The following is a 16,717-nucleotide window of genomic DNA, read 5'->3' on the forward strand; positions in this document are numbered from 1 at the left end:
CAAAAACCTCTTCGGTTGCATCATTCACTGTTTTGACTTCTTCTTCTATTGCAGTGCCAAAGCAGTGGACTTTTCAGAGTTGCAATAACCATTATTAGAAAGAAGATGGGTTGTATCTGTGGTTTTATTGTTTCGGTCACTACCCACAGTTCATGGCCTTAGTGACCGGTTTGCTTTCATGCTTGGCTCACACCAAACTTATGTGTCATTCCCGCTCCTATCTCAGCAGTGTCTGTCTGGTACTAAATACTTAAGCAACTAAACAGTTGCTCCCTGAAGCTAATCTTGGGGGGCTTTTAGCTTAAATTTCTTCTAATTAGCATCTATCACTGTGTTTGAACTCCCTACTTCTTCCTTTTGAAACTGCTGTTTTTCTTTCTGTATAAATATCCTATGAGACACAGTCAGATCAAATAAATGTGACTGAACATCAGTGTCACTGATATTTATGATGATCAGCTGGAGCTGCCAAATAGGATTCAGAGTTTTGTTGAATATTAAGTTTGATGTCAGCAGCTGGTGTTGAATTGAAAGTGTTTATTGAAGACAGAGAAGGGAAAAATACTCTAAAGTGTAAACAAGGGCAACAAGGTTTAAGGAGGAATTTAAGGATGAGTTAGATTTTTGATGCACTGCAGAAGAAATGTTTAATCCATCTGTAAAAAACATCAGGCAGTTAAAGTTTGGTCATATCTTATTCCATAATAAAGTAAGTTTTAGTTTTGATGATACAGTTTTGTCTCATACAGATTAAATGTACTAACCTCTTAACACTTTCTTTCACTATATGATGCGTCAGATTAAGATTATAATGGAAAAACATTTCCTTCATGTTTGGTGTCTTGCAAAACAAGCGGCTTCATCTGTATTCATCTCATGTTCAAGCTGGAAGACAAATGAAAGTTCTTCACACTTAGAACACCATAGAGACCCAAAATAAAACTGCTACAGTGCAAATAAACTCAGAAAAAACCTCTTTGTCACACACAACTGTAAACTCGCCATAACCACAAAGCCTAAAATATTGCAATTTACCTTTCAGGCACTGTCTTGCCAACATTTTTTTAAACTGAAATTTTAAAAAAGCAAGCAAAAATATAAACAAACAAAACCAAAAAGTTTAAAAAGATTGAAGGTCATATTTTAGATAAAGTCACTGCATTTAAAAACTTGTGTAAGAACTTTAGGATCTGTAGGAATCCTGCTGGAATGGGTAAATAATGTTTTAACAGTTGTCATTTTGCTATATGGGTAAAAAGATGGTACATGAGATAAGTTTGGAAAAACTTTTTGATACATGGTGAAAAGTGTATCTGAACGGAAGCCACATTTTTTTTCTTTTTGTCAACAACTAATTAAAAATAAATCCGCTACGTCTTTAATTTTGATTTCACGCAGCACACAAACCCCTGCTTCACTGGTTAAAGTCCTGTGTTTCATCTTTATCCACAGTTACTCGACTATAGGAAGAGCTGCACTTCAGTACCCCCACAAACTTGCAAAGCTATGGCATGGCGGTCTTAGATTAAAATTAAAGAGCGTATATGATACTTTGCCAGCACAAGGACATCAACTATGCCACATTGTTGAGCATATGGTGTAATCACTAATTGCGCCCACATCCAGTCTATGGAGAGTATGTTCATTTTATAGTAATCCAACTTTCCTTAAATTGGCCACAATTAATTTGGTGAGAAGATCTTAAAATGGAATTGTATCTACTGCCTCTCCCCCTTTCATTGAAAACATATCAAAACTTTTACCCAGTGGACTTGCATTTGTACACTTTGCCTCCAACGGGACCCATTAGCTCTGGACACCCTCCAAAGCACCTCTCTATAAACTTTGCAGTAGAAACGAATACTTTCTCAACATCAGCAACCACCAAACAGCAAGACTGAATATTTTTACATTAAATATTGGATAAGTTGCGTGTGAGCCCCCTGCCACAGAAAAAATAGCATCATGTGCTCTGTGAGAGTGCTTTTATTGTACAGTCATGTCAAGATGAAGCGAGTGAGCGTGAGTGCAACAGAGATTGAGATACTCCATTTCACCTCGTGTTAATGGAGAGGGATCGAAGAGAAAAAGTGAAGGCCACTCAGATCTGGAAATTTAAGCTCAGTGTGCTGACGATGGGAGACGTGGCTGCGACGCACAGTTGGTCATAGTACAAAGCAACCTTACTGTGAGGACCCTCAGTACAATTTCCTGTAAGGTCTCCAGCAGAGAAAAAATGAGGCGAAGTGGCTGGCGGGTTCTTACTTTGGTTTTAGAGTGCTACTACAAATGTACAAGCCATTAACAACATCTTCTGCTGCTGTCAAATGGTGATGATGTGGTGAGAGATGCTGAGCTTTTTTCTTTTTCTTTTTGTTTGATACGTAGAATGCATACAGACCTGAAAAGTGGAAGTGCCTTAAACCAGCATTATTTTTGATATCCAGCAGAGCGCAGCCTATGTGGTTGCAGAAATAAGTTAAATCGTTTAAGGGTCCATGGTAAAACAACCTTGCTGCTCACTTGATCTATGACTTCAGTAAACATTTTGATGAAGAGTTAATTATTTCAAGTAGTAGCTTCCAGTCTTAGTGAATACAACATGATTGATTAATTTTGTAAATTATGGTCTCATTAATCAAAAAGTACAATAAAGGTCTCGAGAGAGTATGTTTTAGGGAAGGTTACTTGTAGATGTAGCTATACTGAATGATATCAATATCAGGAAGAAGGAACATGAGAAACTGAAGAAATACCAAAGGCTGAGAAAAGAACTCCAGAAGATGTGGAGGGTGAAGGTAACAGTGGTCCCAGTGGTAATTGGGAGCTGGGCGAGTGGCTCCAATAGATCCCAAGCCCCTGGTAGAGGACCTGAGCTTGAAGGATAGACCGCCCGCAGGGGCAAGAAGGGAATTTTTTTTAATGTGCTTTTTTTTTTCTTTTGTATTGCTACAACACGTCAAATGTGACATGGCTTTTTTTTATTTAATCAAGGATACATTTTTTTTATTAAAAGTAAAAATTCCAGCTTTTTGTCAGTTTCAATAACCGCAGTTAAATATCAGTCACTTGTCAAGATAATGTATATAAAATTACTGACAACCCTGTATTTGTGCATCTAAAGTGAAATTAACAAAATATTGTCTCATATTTCATTACTGAAGCTGCAATATTAATGCACTCTCAGAGAATATCCATGAAGTTGTTTTGGGGATAAAAAAAACCTTTATTTGAACCACTAAACCCTATTTGGATGGAATTTATTTCTTTCAATAATGCAGTTATTCTAATCCAGTCCAAAGCATTTGTCATTATGGTTTCACCCCCACTGTTAAGTATTACAGACAAAATTCAGCTTTTGTATGGAAATGAAGGAAAAGCTTTCTGCCAGTCTGATGGGCAAATGCCATTACTTGGAATTCATCATTTGGGAAGCTCGAGGGCCCAATTTCAATCCGCTCCTTCTACCCTTCCAATCTGTGATGAGTGTATTTCTATGAGGAATTACACTTGAGGTTGCTGAAGGGTCTAAGAGGCTAAAAAACCCCTGAAAGCTTTGGGAAACCATCAGCGTCCTGTGACAGTAAAAGGAAATTATAATCAGCATCCCTGGCATTGATACTACCATCAGATGTATTCATGGATGTATCACGATCACATCCATCATTTATTGGCAAATGTGCCTACTCCATTTCAACTTCAGTCCTTTTATAACATTTCTGACCTTGGTTTTTAACACTGGCATATAGTAATAAAATCTTTAAAACAAAGAAATAGATGCACACAATTTTAAATAGGAATGCAGAATGTTTGTAAGTACTGCAGTTTCCTCCATATTGACTCACAAAAATGGTGCTGAACCTTGAATAATTATGATTAGTAGTAGTAACAGTATCAATTTTGGAGGGCTTTTATTGGGTACCCCTTGCTAGCACCAGGTTGGATCCCCTTTTCTCTGTGGCACAGATTTCCTCCTCACACCCCCTGACCAGTCATGGCAGATGGCGGTCCCCTGAGCCTGGTTCTGCCGCTATATTAATGGAACAGAATTAAATTGAATTGAACAGATTTTTTGGCAACATTCCTGATTTTTTTTCACAATAGCATCACGCTGTACCTGCACATCAATGATGGGAATCTCCTGTTCCACCACATTCCTAAAGGTGCTATACTAAATTGAGAATTGGCGACTGTTGAGGCCATTTGAGTACCAGCAAAGTCATTATCATGTTCAAGTTCACACACCATTACACTACCACCTGCGTGAACTGTTGATACAAATCAGGATGGATCCATGCTTTCATATTGTTGGTGCCAAATTTTGACGCTGCCATGACTGTTGCAGCTGAAATTAAAACTCATTACTCCAGACATGGACTAATGAGTTGGTGAGCCTTTATAAACTGTAAAGAAGGAAAGCCTTGGAATATAACCTTGGAAATATATAAAATTCTACTTTTGATGTATATAAGTTCCAGTTTTTAGTTATAAAAGGACACAGACACACAGAAGGAGTCCAGAGGCATGTTTGTGCTTGAGAATAGTACATCTGTTGTTGGACACTGGTAAAGGCCAACAGTTTGTGCTTGGTTACAGTCGTTCACACAGTCAATATTTACACAGTTATAGAATATACAACATTACAGCCATGTTACAAAGCAGTTTACATTCATATTTGATAAAGGTCGAGCAGCATCTGTGGCCTTCTGTCACAAACTGGCACAATATAACCTATAAGGAGCTAAATATCTGTTCAACTCTTTTCTTATAAGACAAGCAAACAAACAAACAGAAAAGACAGCCCATTTAATCACTAGAAACATTTAAAGCAGAGGTTTGTGAAAGTATTTCATTTCAATTTGTTTAAAGTTGGCCTTTGAAACTCAGTGAAAGGGAAAAAGTCAAATAATAATTTTAAAAAAACTGTACAAAAGAAAAAAATACAGTTAACGGAACAATAATGTTTGCAAATGAACGAAAATACACTGAAAAAATAAACCAGGATCCCCGTGGTGAATTTTGACTGAAGACATTATGTTCCAACAGAAAGCTCCCAGTTGGCAGGTTAAATCTATTTCTATCTTATTTTTGGATTAATTTCAAAGGGATTTTTAAGCTATGGTACCGTGGTATTTGCCACATCTACACTTTTTTTCCACTGACGGTTTTATTGTATTTTTTCATAGAAACAGTTGTGGAGACTTTGGACCATTTGAGAAACTAATAGACAGTGTTTACAATTCATATGAGTCAAAAGACATACATCACATGAACTGAGAAATCTGGAGAAAATGGAAAGAATTGGAGACAACTGGCAAATCTCCTTTTGTATCTTGCTAGCAACTTTGATAACATGTAGGCTTACCTTTATTAAGGTACTCCGTTTGGTCTCAGTTGGTCATTTGAGGAAGATAAATCAGGGGTCCAATGCTCTAGCGGTAAACGTTTGTTAACTGAACTTTGAAGAAGAGTTTTTAGTGGACATGTAACTTTATGTGGTCTAGTCACTGTTGTGGAATAACTAAGAGTTTTAAGAAATTTCATGAAGTTGTTGCAACAGTTGTATCCTGCTACATTACCACGCTCAAGTTCTCTGAACCCTTCAGAACAACTCTTTCTTTGACAAATGTTTTTAAAGGCAGACTGCGTGGCTAGGTGCTTGCTTTATACACCTGTGAGCAATGGGATTGAATGAAATACCTAATGGTTTGACTAACATGGGTAATGAAGTAGGGGGAAGATTTATTATTCTTCAGTTCATCTTTTAATGTTGTTTACTGGGAAATAAAGACAGATACCCCTGTTTTACTAAGGTATTGGGATAGGCTTAAGCTAGACCATGACACTGAACTGGAAATGTGTGTTTAGGTTCTCGATCATCCAGGTCATGGTAGTATTATGAGCTTGAATAAAGAAGGCAACTTAAAGAAGTCCAACTGCCTTCATTATTCATGACCTGAACTGGATAACCAAAAGATGAATAGACGGCTAGATGGATGAGATATAGCTACATTTTTGGACAATAAAAAATGTCTAGCCATAATTGGAAGATTTATATTGGGAGGTTGCATAAGTCCATGTAAAATCTTCACAAAGTGATGCTTATTTCATAATGGAATATACTGGTTAGCCATTTGGGGAAAAATCTTCAACATGCTGAGTAATATATTGGAATCAGAGGGAGTCCTTCAATCTCAGAACGGGCAAAAGTTAGCACTTTAAGATATTTAACATTGTGAGGGTTTATTTTAAACCAAACCTCTTAAAATGACTCCAAAGGAGGGGTAAAGGATCCTTGAAATTTTTAATAAGAAGGATAATGTGTTAACTTCACAGTTACTGATTATATTCATTTTAAAATTTGGTAATTGTGAGTTGTAAAAAAGTGATTTATAGATGCTTTCCTTCTTTTTTCCTTTCCTCTGGGGTTGACTGCCTTACATGTCAATGCAACTCTATAATAACAAATATGAATTCTTAATTCAGGACCCTGCTTACTCAGTGCAGTTTCCTAGTGGATTGCTGTAGGGATAATTTTTTTGTGGGGAAAACTGGAATTGAGCATCACTTTGGATCTTATGATGAAATGTAGTTGCATTTAGTCATTTGTTAGCACATTTTTAGGGCATGGCAATGAAATGTTCTTACATATGTTGTTGAAAAAAAAAACTAAGGGGACATAACTGAAGATTATTTCAGGCATCTAACCAAATACCTCCTTAAAAAACCCCAGTGACACTGAGATGAGGGAGCAGTTCATCAAAACTAAGATATTTCTGGATTTTAGGAGTTATTCCTGTGGACAAAAGTGGATGGTGATGTTTACACATAGCTCATTTTTGGATTTGGGGAGTCTGAGCAAAGCATGTATCTTCAGCCTCCCTATCTGAACCTCTTTACATGTCCATGTAAGTATAATAGCAATGAAAAATTCATCCCAACGACTTTAAGTTAGAAGTATGTTGTTTAAATAAAGTACATAATGGTTACAAATGTTTAATTTTTGCAAAAATATTTCAGGTCATTTTTTAATTGAATCTGTCATTTCTAAGCTGTTCGTTTCGACACATAATTTTGCAGGCATAATTTTTCTGTTTTTGCATCTAAGCACTTAGACTTCTCAAAATGAAACTGACATTTCTCATATTCTTTTTGTCCATTTCTAGCTGCGTAATACATGCATTCATAGGAGGAGAAGAGACAGACGAGGAGCTGAAACGAGGACAGAGAGAAGCAGGTTCAGTGGGAGGGAACAGAGGGATTGTGGGATTGCTGGTCTGGTGAAGCAGTGATGCAGCTCAGAGAGAAAGGATCCGCTAATGGAAGGATTTAAAGAGGAATAGATGTCAAGAACACCAAAGCTTTTTAAAAGATGTCATTTGTCTACTTTTGATGAGTTTTCTTACACGCCTGTATCTCTGATGTGTATTCACCTTCTGCAGGTCATTTTTCAATCAGCCAGTTGTGCTTACAGCAAATCAGTATGTTGATAAAGCTTCTGCCAGGGGAAAACTGAGAGTTGGAATTTCAATTAGGCAATTAAATTTTAGACTCTTAAAGAAACAACCTTTGGTAATAACATTTTGAACAATGGAACTAATTAGTTCATAATTAACACAAAATTAAGAGCAAACATTATGTGTGGAAACACTTAGGAATATTTCCCACAAGTAACATCAATATTTCCTACCTTTCCAAAACAGTAAGTTTAGCCTTTTATTTATGTTAACTTAACACAGAAACCCACCATATTAACCAGAGAGAGGCAGACCACCCAATTTGAATGTTGTCAATATAATCGGTGGCCATTATAAGTTGTCAAATATATTGCCAGTAGTTGGTTTCCGATTGAGAATACAAAGCATGAGTGACTATGGGATGTTTTTTTATTAAATCAAACTTGTAAAGTGCACCTGGTAGTTGGTTTAGATTGAGGTCAGATCACATTCACAGTGAACCACTAAGGAGTTCATTTGGAACCATACTAAGTTAAATTTTTTAACTCCGCAAGTTAACCATGAAGATGTTTTTGACTAAACCTTACCTAGTAGTTTAAAGTTTTTAACTTGTTTCAAAAGGTGCAACCTTTATGGTAAAGGTGCATGGTCTACGTTTCCATAGAAACTAAGTTTCAAGCCCAGGCATGACTGGGCAAGTACTTGCTGAGTGTACACAGACAAGCTGGCATCTAATGTGCAAACCACAGAAAACCACTGTAATTTGCTGGGAACCATCAATAGCCAGCATCCACTCACCAACCCATCAGGGACCATACATTTTTTCTGGTGTTCCCAGGGGGGTCAGGGGGCTGATCTAAAGACCTGCCTGACTGAGGCCTAAAGATATCTCTAACTACCTGCTCTTCCCAGTTGTTTCAACTTACTGGAGGAACCTTCTTTCTATTCCTGTGCCATAGGCTTACCAAGGAAGGTACAGGATCAGTCGACTGAGTGAAGAAAAAATACGAGCTGCAGTAAACAACGATTTTGTGGAATACGCTTTGAAATCATGATGACAATGTTTTTTTCCATGATATTTCATGTGTTTGTTTGAACAGATGTTTAGGAAAAAGAATCTATTGCGGCTTTACTAGGTTCACTTAAGTTAAATTAAATTTATTTCCAACAGTGTATAACCATAGTCTTCTAAAGATGCTAATTTTAAGCATGAAATGTTAAAGACCACCTCCAGCAGAACCAAGCAGTAGGTCTCCATTTTCCCACAGTTTCCAGGTGGCTGAATTTAGTGTTTACTTTCAAACCAATGCTTGAAATGTTCCATTTAAAAAGATGTGGATTAGGTATTCCTAGCATTTAGGAGTTCCTGGGTTTAACCCTATTTAGGGAGGCCTGAACAAAGGTTAGTGTTGTTGGAGCCTTTAGAATTACAGTGAACTCAGTCTGCTGACGGCTCTAGATGTTTTGGTTCTATGATGGGTCACAAGGAAAGCTCAGGTGCTTGTTGATAGTGTAGAGCAGGGGTCCCCAATCCCAGTCCACGAGGGCCGGTGTCCCTGCAGGTTTTAGATCTCACCCTGAGTCAACACACCTGAATGACATGATTAGTTCATTACCAGGCCTCTGGAGAACTTTAAGACATGTTGAGAAGGTAATTTATCCATTTAAATCAGCTGTGATGGATCAAGGACACATCTAAAACCTGCAGGGACACCGGCCCTCATGGACTGGGATTGGGGACCCCTGGTGTAGAGACATATCTACAGAGTTGATGCAGGATTGGGTAGGCCCTACTCTGCCTCTTGTAATGATGTTGCCCTATCCCCAGTGGTGCGGAAACATCAAACTCAAGGTGAATTTTCGCCTCACAAACAAGAGTTAGAGTGTAACAGAGCACTAGAAAGAAGTTACTGTAACATCAGTAAGTAAGATATCAGGAGGTCCTATGACTTTGCTCACTTAAAGCCCATTTTATGTTTTGTTTGCATAAAAGAGAAGTTGAATCGTTTAGCTTTGGTTTGTCCTTCATCAGAGTCTATGAGGCAATCTCAGCTCTAAGGCTTTCAAATTTTTCAACTAAATTGAAAACTTTTTTAAATGTATAGATGTGGTACCTCTTGGTGTGGTTTCATGTAAACACAGGGTGAACACAGCATTACATTTAGCCTAGGCCACCGTTTGGTTGAAGTTTGGAAGTTTTGTTCCAGTGTAGTTGAAATCTAAAAATACAACAATACAAGTAGATACAGGGTAAATTTGTAACGCTGGAATAAACAGGGCTTATTCTTCCATCAGGCTAGAGCACAGACAATATAAAAACATGGGCATAGCCACCATCATGTCCAACCGACCTGGATTGAGCAACTAAAAAAATCATCAGAACAGTGGTAACAGTGTTCTGATGATTTGACTGTGTTTGGAAGGGTTGATAAGATTTGTCCCAAAACATTCAGAGATTCAGTGGTGCTATAAACTCAAAGATCCTAATTATAATCAAGTATAAAAAACAAGTTAAGCTTTTTGTTTTTAAATTCTGCAGGGCAAACATCATGCCCTAAATCCATGTAAAAGTCTATGAATAAAGTATTCACTTGTGGAAGTTATTTGGAATTCAAAGCATCCATTAAAGTTATTGAAAAAGTGGCATATCTACGTAATGAGCTTTGCTTTAATGTGGCCGATCATACTTTCATGATATTTCCTCCATTCGTAATTGAGTTACAATAAAAAGTCTTGGTAGACTGAGCACAGATGAATCAAATCAGATTAATATTAGAAGCATAAAATGATGACCTGGTCTTTGTGTCTGTATAACTGGAAAAATTGAAGTCGCGATGTAATAAATTTACGGCTTCACTAAGGTGCTAAAGTGATCAAAGAGAAGGAAGTAAATCACTCAGGTTTTCATTTTATTCAAACATTCGTGTGTTAGCTTGAAAGTAAGGATCCTTTCTCTTATGTTTCTTTCTAAATTGGATACAGTTCATTTGAAATACATTTTTGTAAATGTTGCCTCATTATCCCACATTTCACTCTTGTCTTTTCCTCCTACTGATCCCTTTATCACAGTTACAGCTTCCGCCCTTGTCTCTGATTCCCTTGCTCTCTATCCTCCGTCAATTAAAAAAAAGGACAACAAAGCATCTCCCTTCTAATATGAATCATTTGACCACATCTACTTCTTGGCCACCTCCATGTTTTCTGTTTTTCCCTCCTCCAATCTGGCTTTTTTGTCAGATAATCCACAGTAAACGCACAATTTCACAACAGTGTCTGAGATTTCTCAAAGGTTGCATCATGCATTCAAATTGTATTTTTCCCCCGGCTTTTCTTCTAATTTTCGATTTAACAGTGGCCTAAAATTTCATAAGCTTTCTGTAAGAGAGCCCGTTTGTAAGCCACTGTGGATTATATTTTTGAGTTAAACGTTTCATGTGTGGAATGAAGATGGAGACAAAGCCCTGTTCTGACTAGATTTTAAAGTCCATTTCTTTTGGTCATTTTTTTCTGTCCACAAAAAATTGGCATCTTAATCTGTTCTCCATACAGACTTTCCCACTTTTTTTTAAGTGTCACAGATCCTTCAAACATAATTTCATCCTCGAAGCACGTCTTTACAGTGTGGGAAATTTCCATCACAGCAAGGTCATGTCCTCAGAAAGATGCCGTTTCAGTTGTTTGAGAAGACTTTGAGTTATTCAGCAGCTCTTCATCTCTTCTCCTGTCATTCTTCTTCCTCTCCTAATCCCCAATCATCCCCGCCTTCTCCTCTATTTTTGGGCTTTTTAATCCCCCCGCTGGCTCCCTCTCACTCGTGCCGTTTCTATTTTCTCACACATCTTTAGGTCTTCTTTTCTTCCATCTCCATGTGCAATCTTTTGTCTCCCAGAAGACAAAAGAGTTTTATTTTCCTTCCTTTCTCTTCCATCTCTTCCTCTCCTCCATCCCTCCTCAGGATCTCACACATCAGTGGCGTTCAGGCGTGTAGACACCACATCCTGCGTTTCAAGGACTATCTTCTTCGCCCTTCCGCCTCCTCCTCCTGCCCCTCCCCCAGCGGGGTGAATGCTGTCCAGTCGGCCACCCCTCCCCCTCTCGCCGCCACTGCGACATTTAAAGACAGCGAGAAAGGCAGCGCGGTAGTTGCGGTTCATCCAGCCGTAAAGCAGCGGGTTTGCAAAGGTGGAGCACATGGCAATCACGTGGAAGACGGTGTAGAGCAGGCGGAAGTCCCGCATGTCCAGCACCGTGCTGTCGATATCGGTGGCCAGCTGGAAGGCATGGAAGGGAAGCCAGCTCACAGCAAACACCACTACCATAGTCACCAGCATTTTGGTGGTTTTGCGGCGCCGGCGGTGACGTTCGGAGGCGGCGCTGCTGTTGCCACCACTCTCTGCTGGACTGACGTGACCACGCAATTTGGACCAGATGCGGGCGTAGGCAAAGGAGATGATGGACAGGGGGAGAAAATACTGCAGGATAAGCATGGAGATGCTGTAGATGGTGCCATCTGTGTTTGTCCCAGGCCATTTCTCCATACACGCCTATGACAGAGGACAGAATGGGATGTTTGGTTGAGTTTAGACTGTGTTACATGAAGGTACACTTTAAATACTGTGGTTAATTGTTTATAATGGAGCACTGTAACGAAAAATAATTTCCCCTAGGGATCAATAAAGTATTCTGATTCTGATTCTGATTAAGTTACCCTGTTAATATCCCCCAGGTGACTGGCAACCCAGGGGTGGGTTTAATTTTAGCCACATGGTAAAACGGGCAAATCTTCAGAAACTAGAAGATGTTACACTAACGATGAAGTCTCATTTTGCCATTACAGTTTCTCTGCTCAGTGTGGGTTTTTTTTTCTTTTCCATTTGGGTCTTCCCAACAGATTAAAAGGCCATAAAAAAAGAACCCCACCCCAAAACCTGCATGAGTTGCCAGTCGTCCGTGGATATTGAGAGGTAAAACTTTAAAATTTTATGCAAATGCAGAATCCTGTTCACAAGATTTTCAGAAAACCTGACCTCTGACTATGACCTTGAGGTCAATGTCACAAAGATTGGAATCCATGTGGGGCATGCACCTGTTTATTTCTGTTGACTTAGTTTACATTTGATTGGAGTGACTGAAGAGGCTCGGATTATGAACAGAAGGCATAAGAAGGGAGATAACAGTTTGGAGAGGAATGGAAGTAAGTAAGGAAAGAAACGAAGGAAAGAAGGATGAGATGAAAGAGTTGGGATTTGATTCAGAAACACGGTGTTATAGGGGTGTGAATGCATATACCTGTATGGTATGTCCAGGCTCCAGTGTGAAAGAGCCATACTCTCTGAAGATAGCCAGAGGGCTAGCCAGGATGGCGCTCAGCACCCATGTCAACGCTATCACTGCAAAACACACGTCCTTACGCATCCTGGTCTCCAGGTGGTACACGATACACCTGAAATGCAAAACATTGGATACCAAATGGATGTAGAAACTTGAAATGTTCACATGAGGTGCACTTTATAGTTTCGTTTTCAACAGGCCAGGACATAGAAAACCACTGATATTATGTCAGTTTTCTGATTTTTAGATTGTATTAGTTATTACCAAGAAGTTTTGTCACACTTCATTCAAAAAATCTTCATTTTCAGGGGGAACATTTGTAGCTATTTTTACAAGTTTTCAAAATCTGACAGTACCCTTCTGCATTCACAAGTTTATAAATTCTCATGATATCCCCAACAGAGCAGCCAAAACCACGACGCAGTCTCTACTGTGTATTACAGATGGCTGTAGACACTCACTGCTGTTCCTGACCTCCTCTGTTCATAAAGACCATGATTTGAAACAAAAAATTCAAATTCAGAATCATCATTCCATGAGACCTGTTGCCAGTAATTTTCAGTCCATTTCTTGTGTAATTTGGCATACCTTAGCTTTGTTCTTTCCATGTTTCCCTTCCTTACAGTAGATGAACAGTAGATGGATCAGCTGAAAGGCCAAATGGATCCCATTTCTGAATGAATCAGTGCATTTATACAAACCTTTCATGGATTGAATGACCATGAAAAGAGGCCACGATAAATGGATTAAACAAAAGATGGATTTAATGTCACCATAATGTCACCCATTAGTTAGTAAAGTCTCATTCTGAAACCTCGAAATGAGTCTTTGTGCTGTAAACATGTTCACTGACTGAGTCCATAAACTCATCAAGAAAGTGTTCACTGAGATCAAGTAGTCTGATTGCCCATACAGGGAGTGCAGAATTATTAGGCAAGTTGTATTTTTGAGGAATAATTTTATTATTGAACAACAACCATGTTCTCAATGAACCCAAAAAACTCATTAATATCAAAGCTGAATGTTTTTGGAAGTAGTTTTTAGTTTGTTTTTAGTTTTAGCTATTTTAGGGGGATATCTGTGTGTGCAGGTGACTATTACTGTGCATAATTATTAGGCAACTTTACAAAAAACAAATATATACCCATTTCAATTATTTATTTTTACCAGTGAAACCAATATAACATCTCCACATTCACAAATATACATTTCTGACATTCAAAAACAAAACAAAAACAAATCAGCGACCAATATAGCCACCTTTCTTTGCAAGGACACTCAAAAGCCTGCCATCCATGGATTCTGTCAGTGTTTTGATCTGTTCACCATCAACATTGCGTGCAGCAGCAACCACAGCCTCCCAGACACTGTTCAGAGAGGTGTACTGTTTTCCCTCCTTGTAAATCTCACATTTGATGATGGACCACAGGTTCTCAATGGGGTTCAGATCAGGTGAACAAGGAGGCCATGTCATTAGTTTTTCTTCTTTTATACCCTTTCTTGCCAGCCACGCTGTGGAGTACTTGGACGCGTGTGATGGAGCATTGTCCTGCGTGAAAATCATGTTTTTCTTGAAGGATGCAGACTTCTTCCTGTACCACTGCTTGAAGAAGGTGTCTTCCAGAAACTGGCAGTAGGACTGGGAGTTGAGCTTGACTCCATCCTCAACCCGAAAAGGCCCCACAAGCTCATCTTTGATGATACCAGCCCAAACCAGTACTCCACCTCCACCTTGCTGGCGTCTGAGTCGGACTGGAGCTCTCTGCCCTTTACCAATCCAGCCACGGGCCCATCCATCTGGCCCATCAAGACTCGCTCTCATTTCATCAGTCCATAAAACCTTAGAAAAATCAGTCTTGAGATATTTCTTGGCCCAGTCTTGACGTTTCAGCTTGTGTGTCTTGTTCAGTGGTGGTCGTCTTTCAGCCTTTCTTACCTTGGCCATGTCTCTGAGTATTGCACACCTTGTGCTTTTGGGCACTCCAGTGATGTTGCAGCTCTGAAATATGGCCAAACTGGTGGCAAGTGGCATCTTGGCAGCTGCACGCTTGACTTTTCTCAGTTCATGGGCAGTTATTTTGCGCCTTGGTTTTTCCACACGCTTCTTGCGACCCTGTTGACTATTTTGAATGAAACGCTTGATTGTTCGATGATCACGCTTCAGAAGCTTTGCAATTTTAAGACTGCTGCATCCCTCTGCAAGATATCTCACTATTTTTGACTTTTCTGAGCCTGTCAAGTCCTTCTTTTGACCCATTTTGCCAAAGGAAAGGAAGTTGCCTAATAATTATGCACACCTGATATAGGGTGTTGATGTCATTAGACCACACCCCTTCTCATTACAGAGATGCACATCACCTAATATGCTTAATTGGTAGTAGGCTTTCGAGCCTATACAGCTTGGAGTAAGACAACATGCATGAAGAGGATGATGTGGACAAAATACTCATTTGCCTAATAATTCTGCACTCCCTGTATATATTCGACATATTCAACATTAGCTTCACTTTTCAGACCTGGAAGTGATTTTCATCTTTTGTACTAAATGACCAGGAGGTTCAGTGATAGCAAAAGTTTAAGACCCATTACCACAAAATTACGCAGAGACACTGCTCAGATAGAAGAACATCATCATATAACAATTAACACCTTTTTGTGCGGTTGACACTACCTTCGGGGAAACTTAAAAGAAACCCCACAAAAGTAAGCATATATGTGAGTTTCAAAGTGATGCTGACTGTAATGCAAACAAAGACGACAAAACAATTCTCACTCGAAAAATTTGTGCTATGACAGCAGGCTCATCTACCATGTAGCTAAAAAGTCAACACCAACCCTAAACTGGATGCATGATGGCATTGTTGGTGCAGTTCTTTTGAAGGCCATGATCAAGTCCTTTACAGCCAGAATCAACACTGCAAATCGTTCCCTTTGTGCTCACAGCCACACTCATGAACATAAAACACACCCAACAAGCCAGCACTCAAGGCCATTCACCAATTACTGTAAGCTGCATTGCCTTTTAAGTGTTGAAGTTTTGATGAAATTGCAAAAAACTCATAATTCCAACTGTTTTTGTTTTGCTGGTTACAACTGAGGCTCCTTTCTAATCTACGGAATATTGAAGTCATGAGACACTCTTCCCTTAAGGAGAAAAATATGGAACTCATTACTCCATCTCTCAAGTTTCTTGATCAAGCCTCCACTGAGCATCAAAGCTACAGAGCTGCATTTGGAGGATCAGCTCAATAAGCGTTGGCTTCACATACTCAACACAAGCCTGGTGGGTCTCTGTGGTGTTTTTGGCAGCCATCTGTTTATTGCTATGCAGATTAAATTTTTTTTAACCCTCCTCTTGTGTTAGGGTCGGCACCGACCCATTTTAAATTTCAAATGCATAAAAAAATCACATACATTTGTTTATTGTATCAAGGCTTTTTGACTTTGTCAGGAACCTCTATTTCTACAAAATAAAACAAAAAAAAATATTTTCACTAAATTATAAAATGCCCTATTTGAAATTATGACCTTTGTGTTGTTAGGGTCGGTTTCGACGCAGGTATAATATTATGAGTATAATGCAATAATTAAAGCCAAAACTGAAATCATAAGTGAACTGTCAGCTAAAACACTGACACCAAGCTCCTCTCCTAATCATATGAGCTTTAGGGGATTCTTATTTTGCGTGTTTTTCCAGTACACCTGCACAAAAACAAAACAAAATAAAGACGGGCATGTCAAGACATGTGAGGTGAATTCACTCATTTGAGTGGCCATTTGACTTCCAGAGGGCACATTTACAAATTCCAGCATACAAAAATGAGAAGAAGATTCACAGTGAGCCAAGTTCTGGATCATATTTTTGGTGAAAATGAAGGAGAAGACACAAAGCAGCACAGCGATTCAGATGGGCAGGTTTCTAAGGAGGA

At 38.9% G+C, this 16,717-nt stretch overlaps 1 protein-coding gene across 1 annotated transcript in view; it reads right to left on the bottom strand.

Moving 5' to 3' along the window:
- Positions 1 to 4,527: 4,527 nt before the first annotated feature.
- npy2rl (neuropeptide Y receptor Y2, like) overlaps positions 4,528 to 16,717 on the bottom strand; it is a 74,183-nt gene continuing 61,993 nt past the window's right edge. The window contains exons 5-6 of the mRNA XM_003455544.5: positions 12,747 to 12,900; positions 4,528 to 12,001 (exon numbers count right to left, since the gene is read on the bottom strand). Coding sequence (XP_003455592.1) covers positions 11,417 to 12,001; positions 12,747 to 12,900 — 739 coding nt within the window. The 3' untranslated portion in view covers positions 4,528 to 11,416. The remainder of the gene's footprint in view (positions 12,002 to 12,746; positions 12,901 to 16,717) is intronic.

The sequence above is a fragment of the Oreochromis niloticus genome, linkage group LG3 (assembly GCF_001858045.2).
Source record: "Oreochromis niloticus isolate F11D_XX linkage group LG3, O_niloticus_UMD_NMBU, whole genome shotgun sequence".
In the NCBI taxonomy this organism is placed as follows: domain Eukaryota; kingdom Metazoa; phylum Chordata; class Actinopteri; order Cichliformes; family Cichlidae; genus Oreochromis; species Oreochromis niloticus.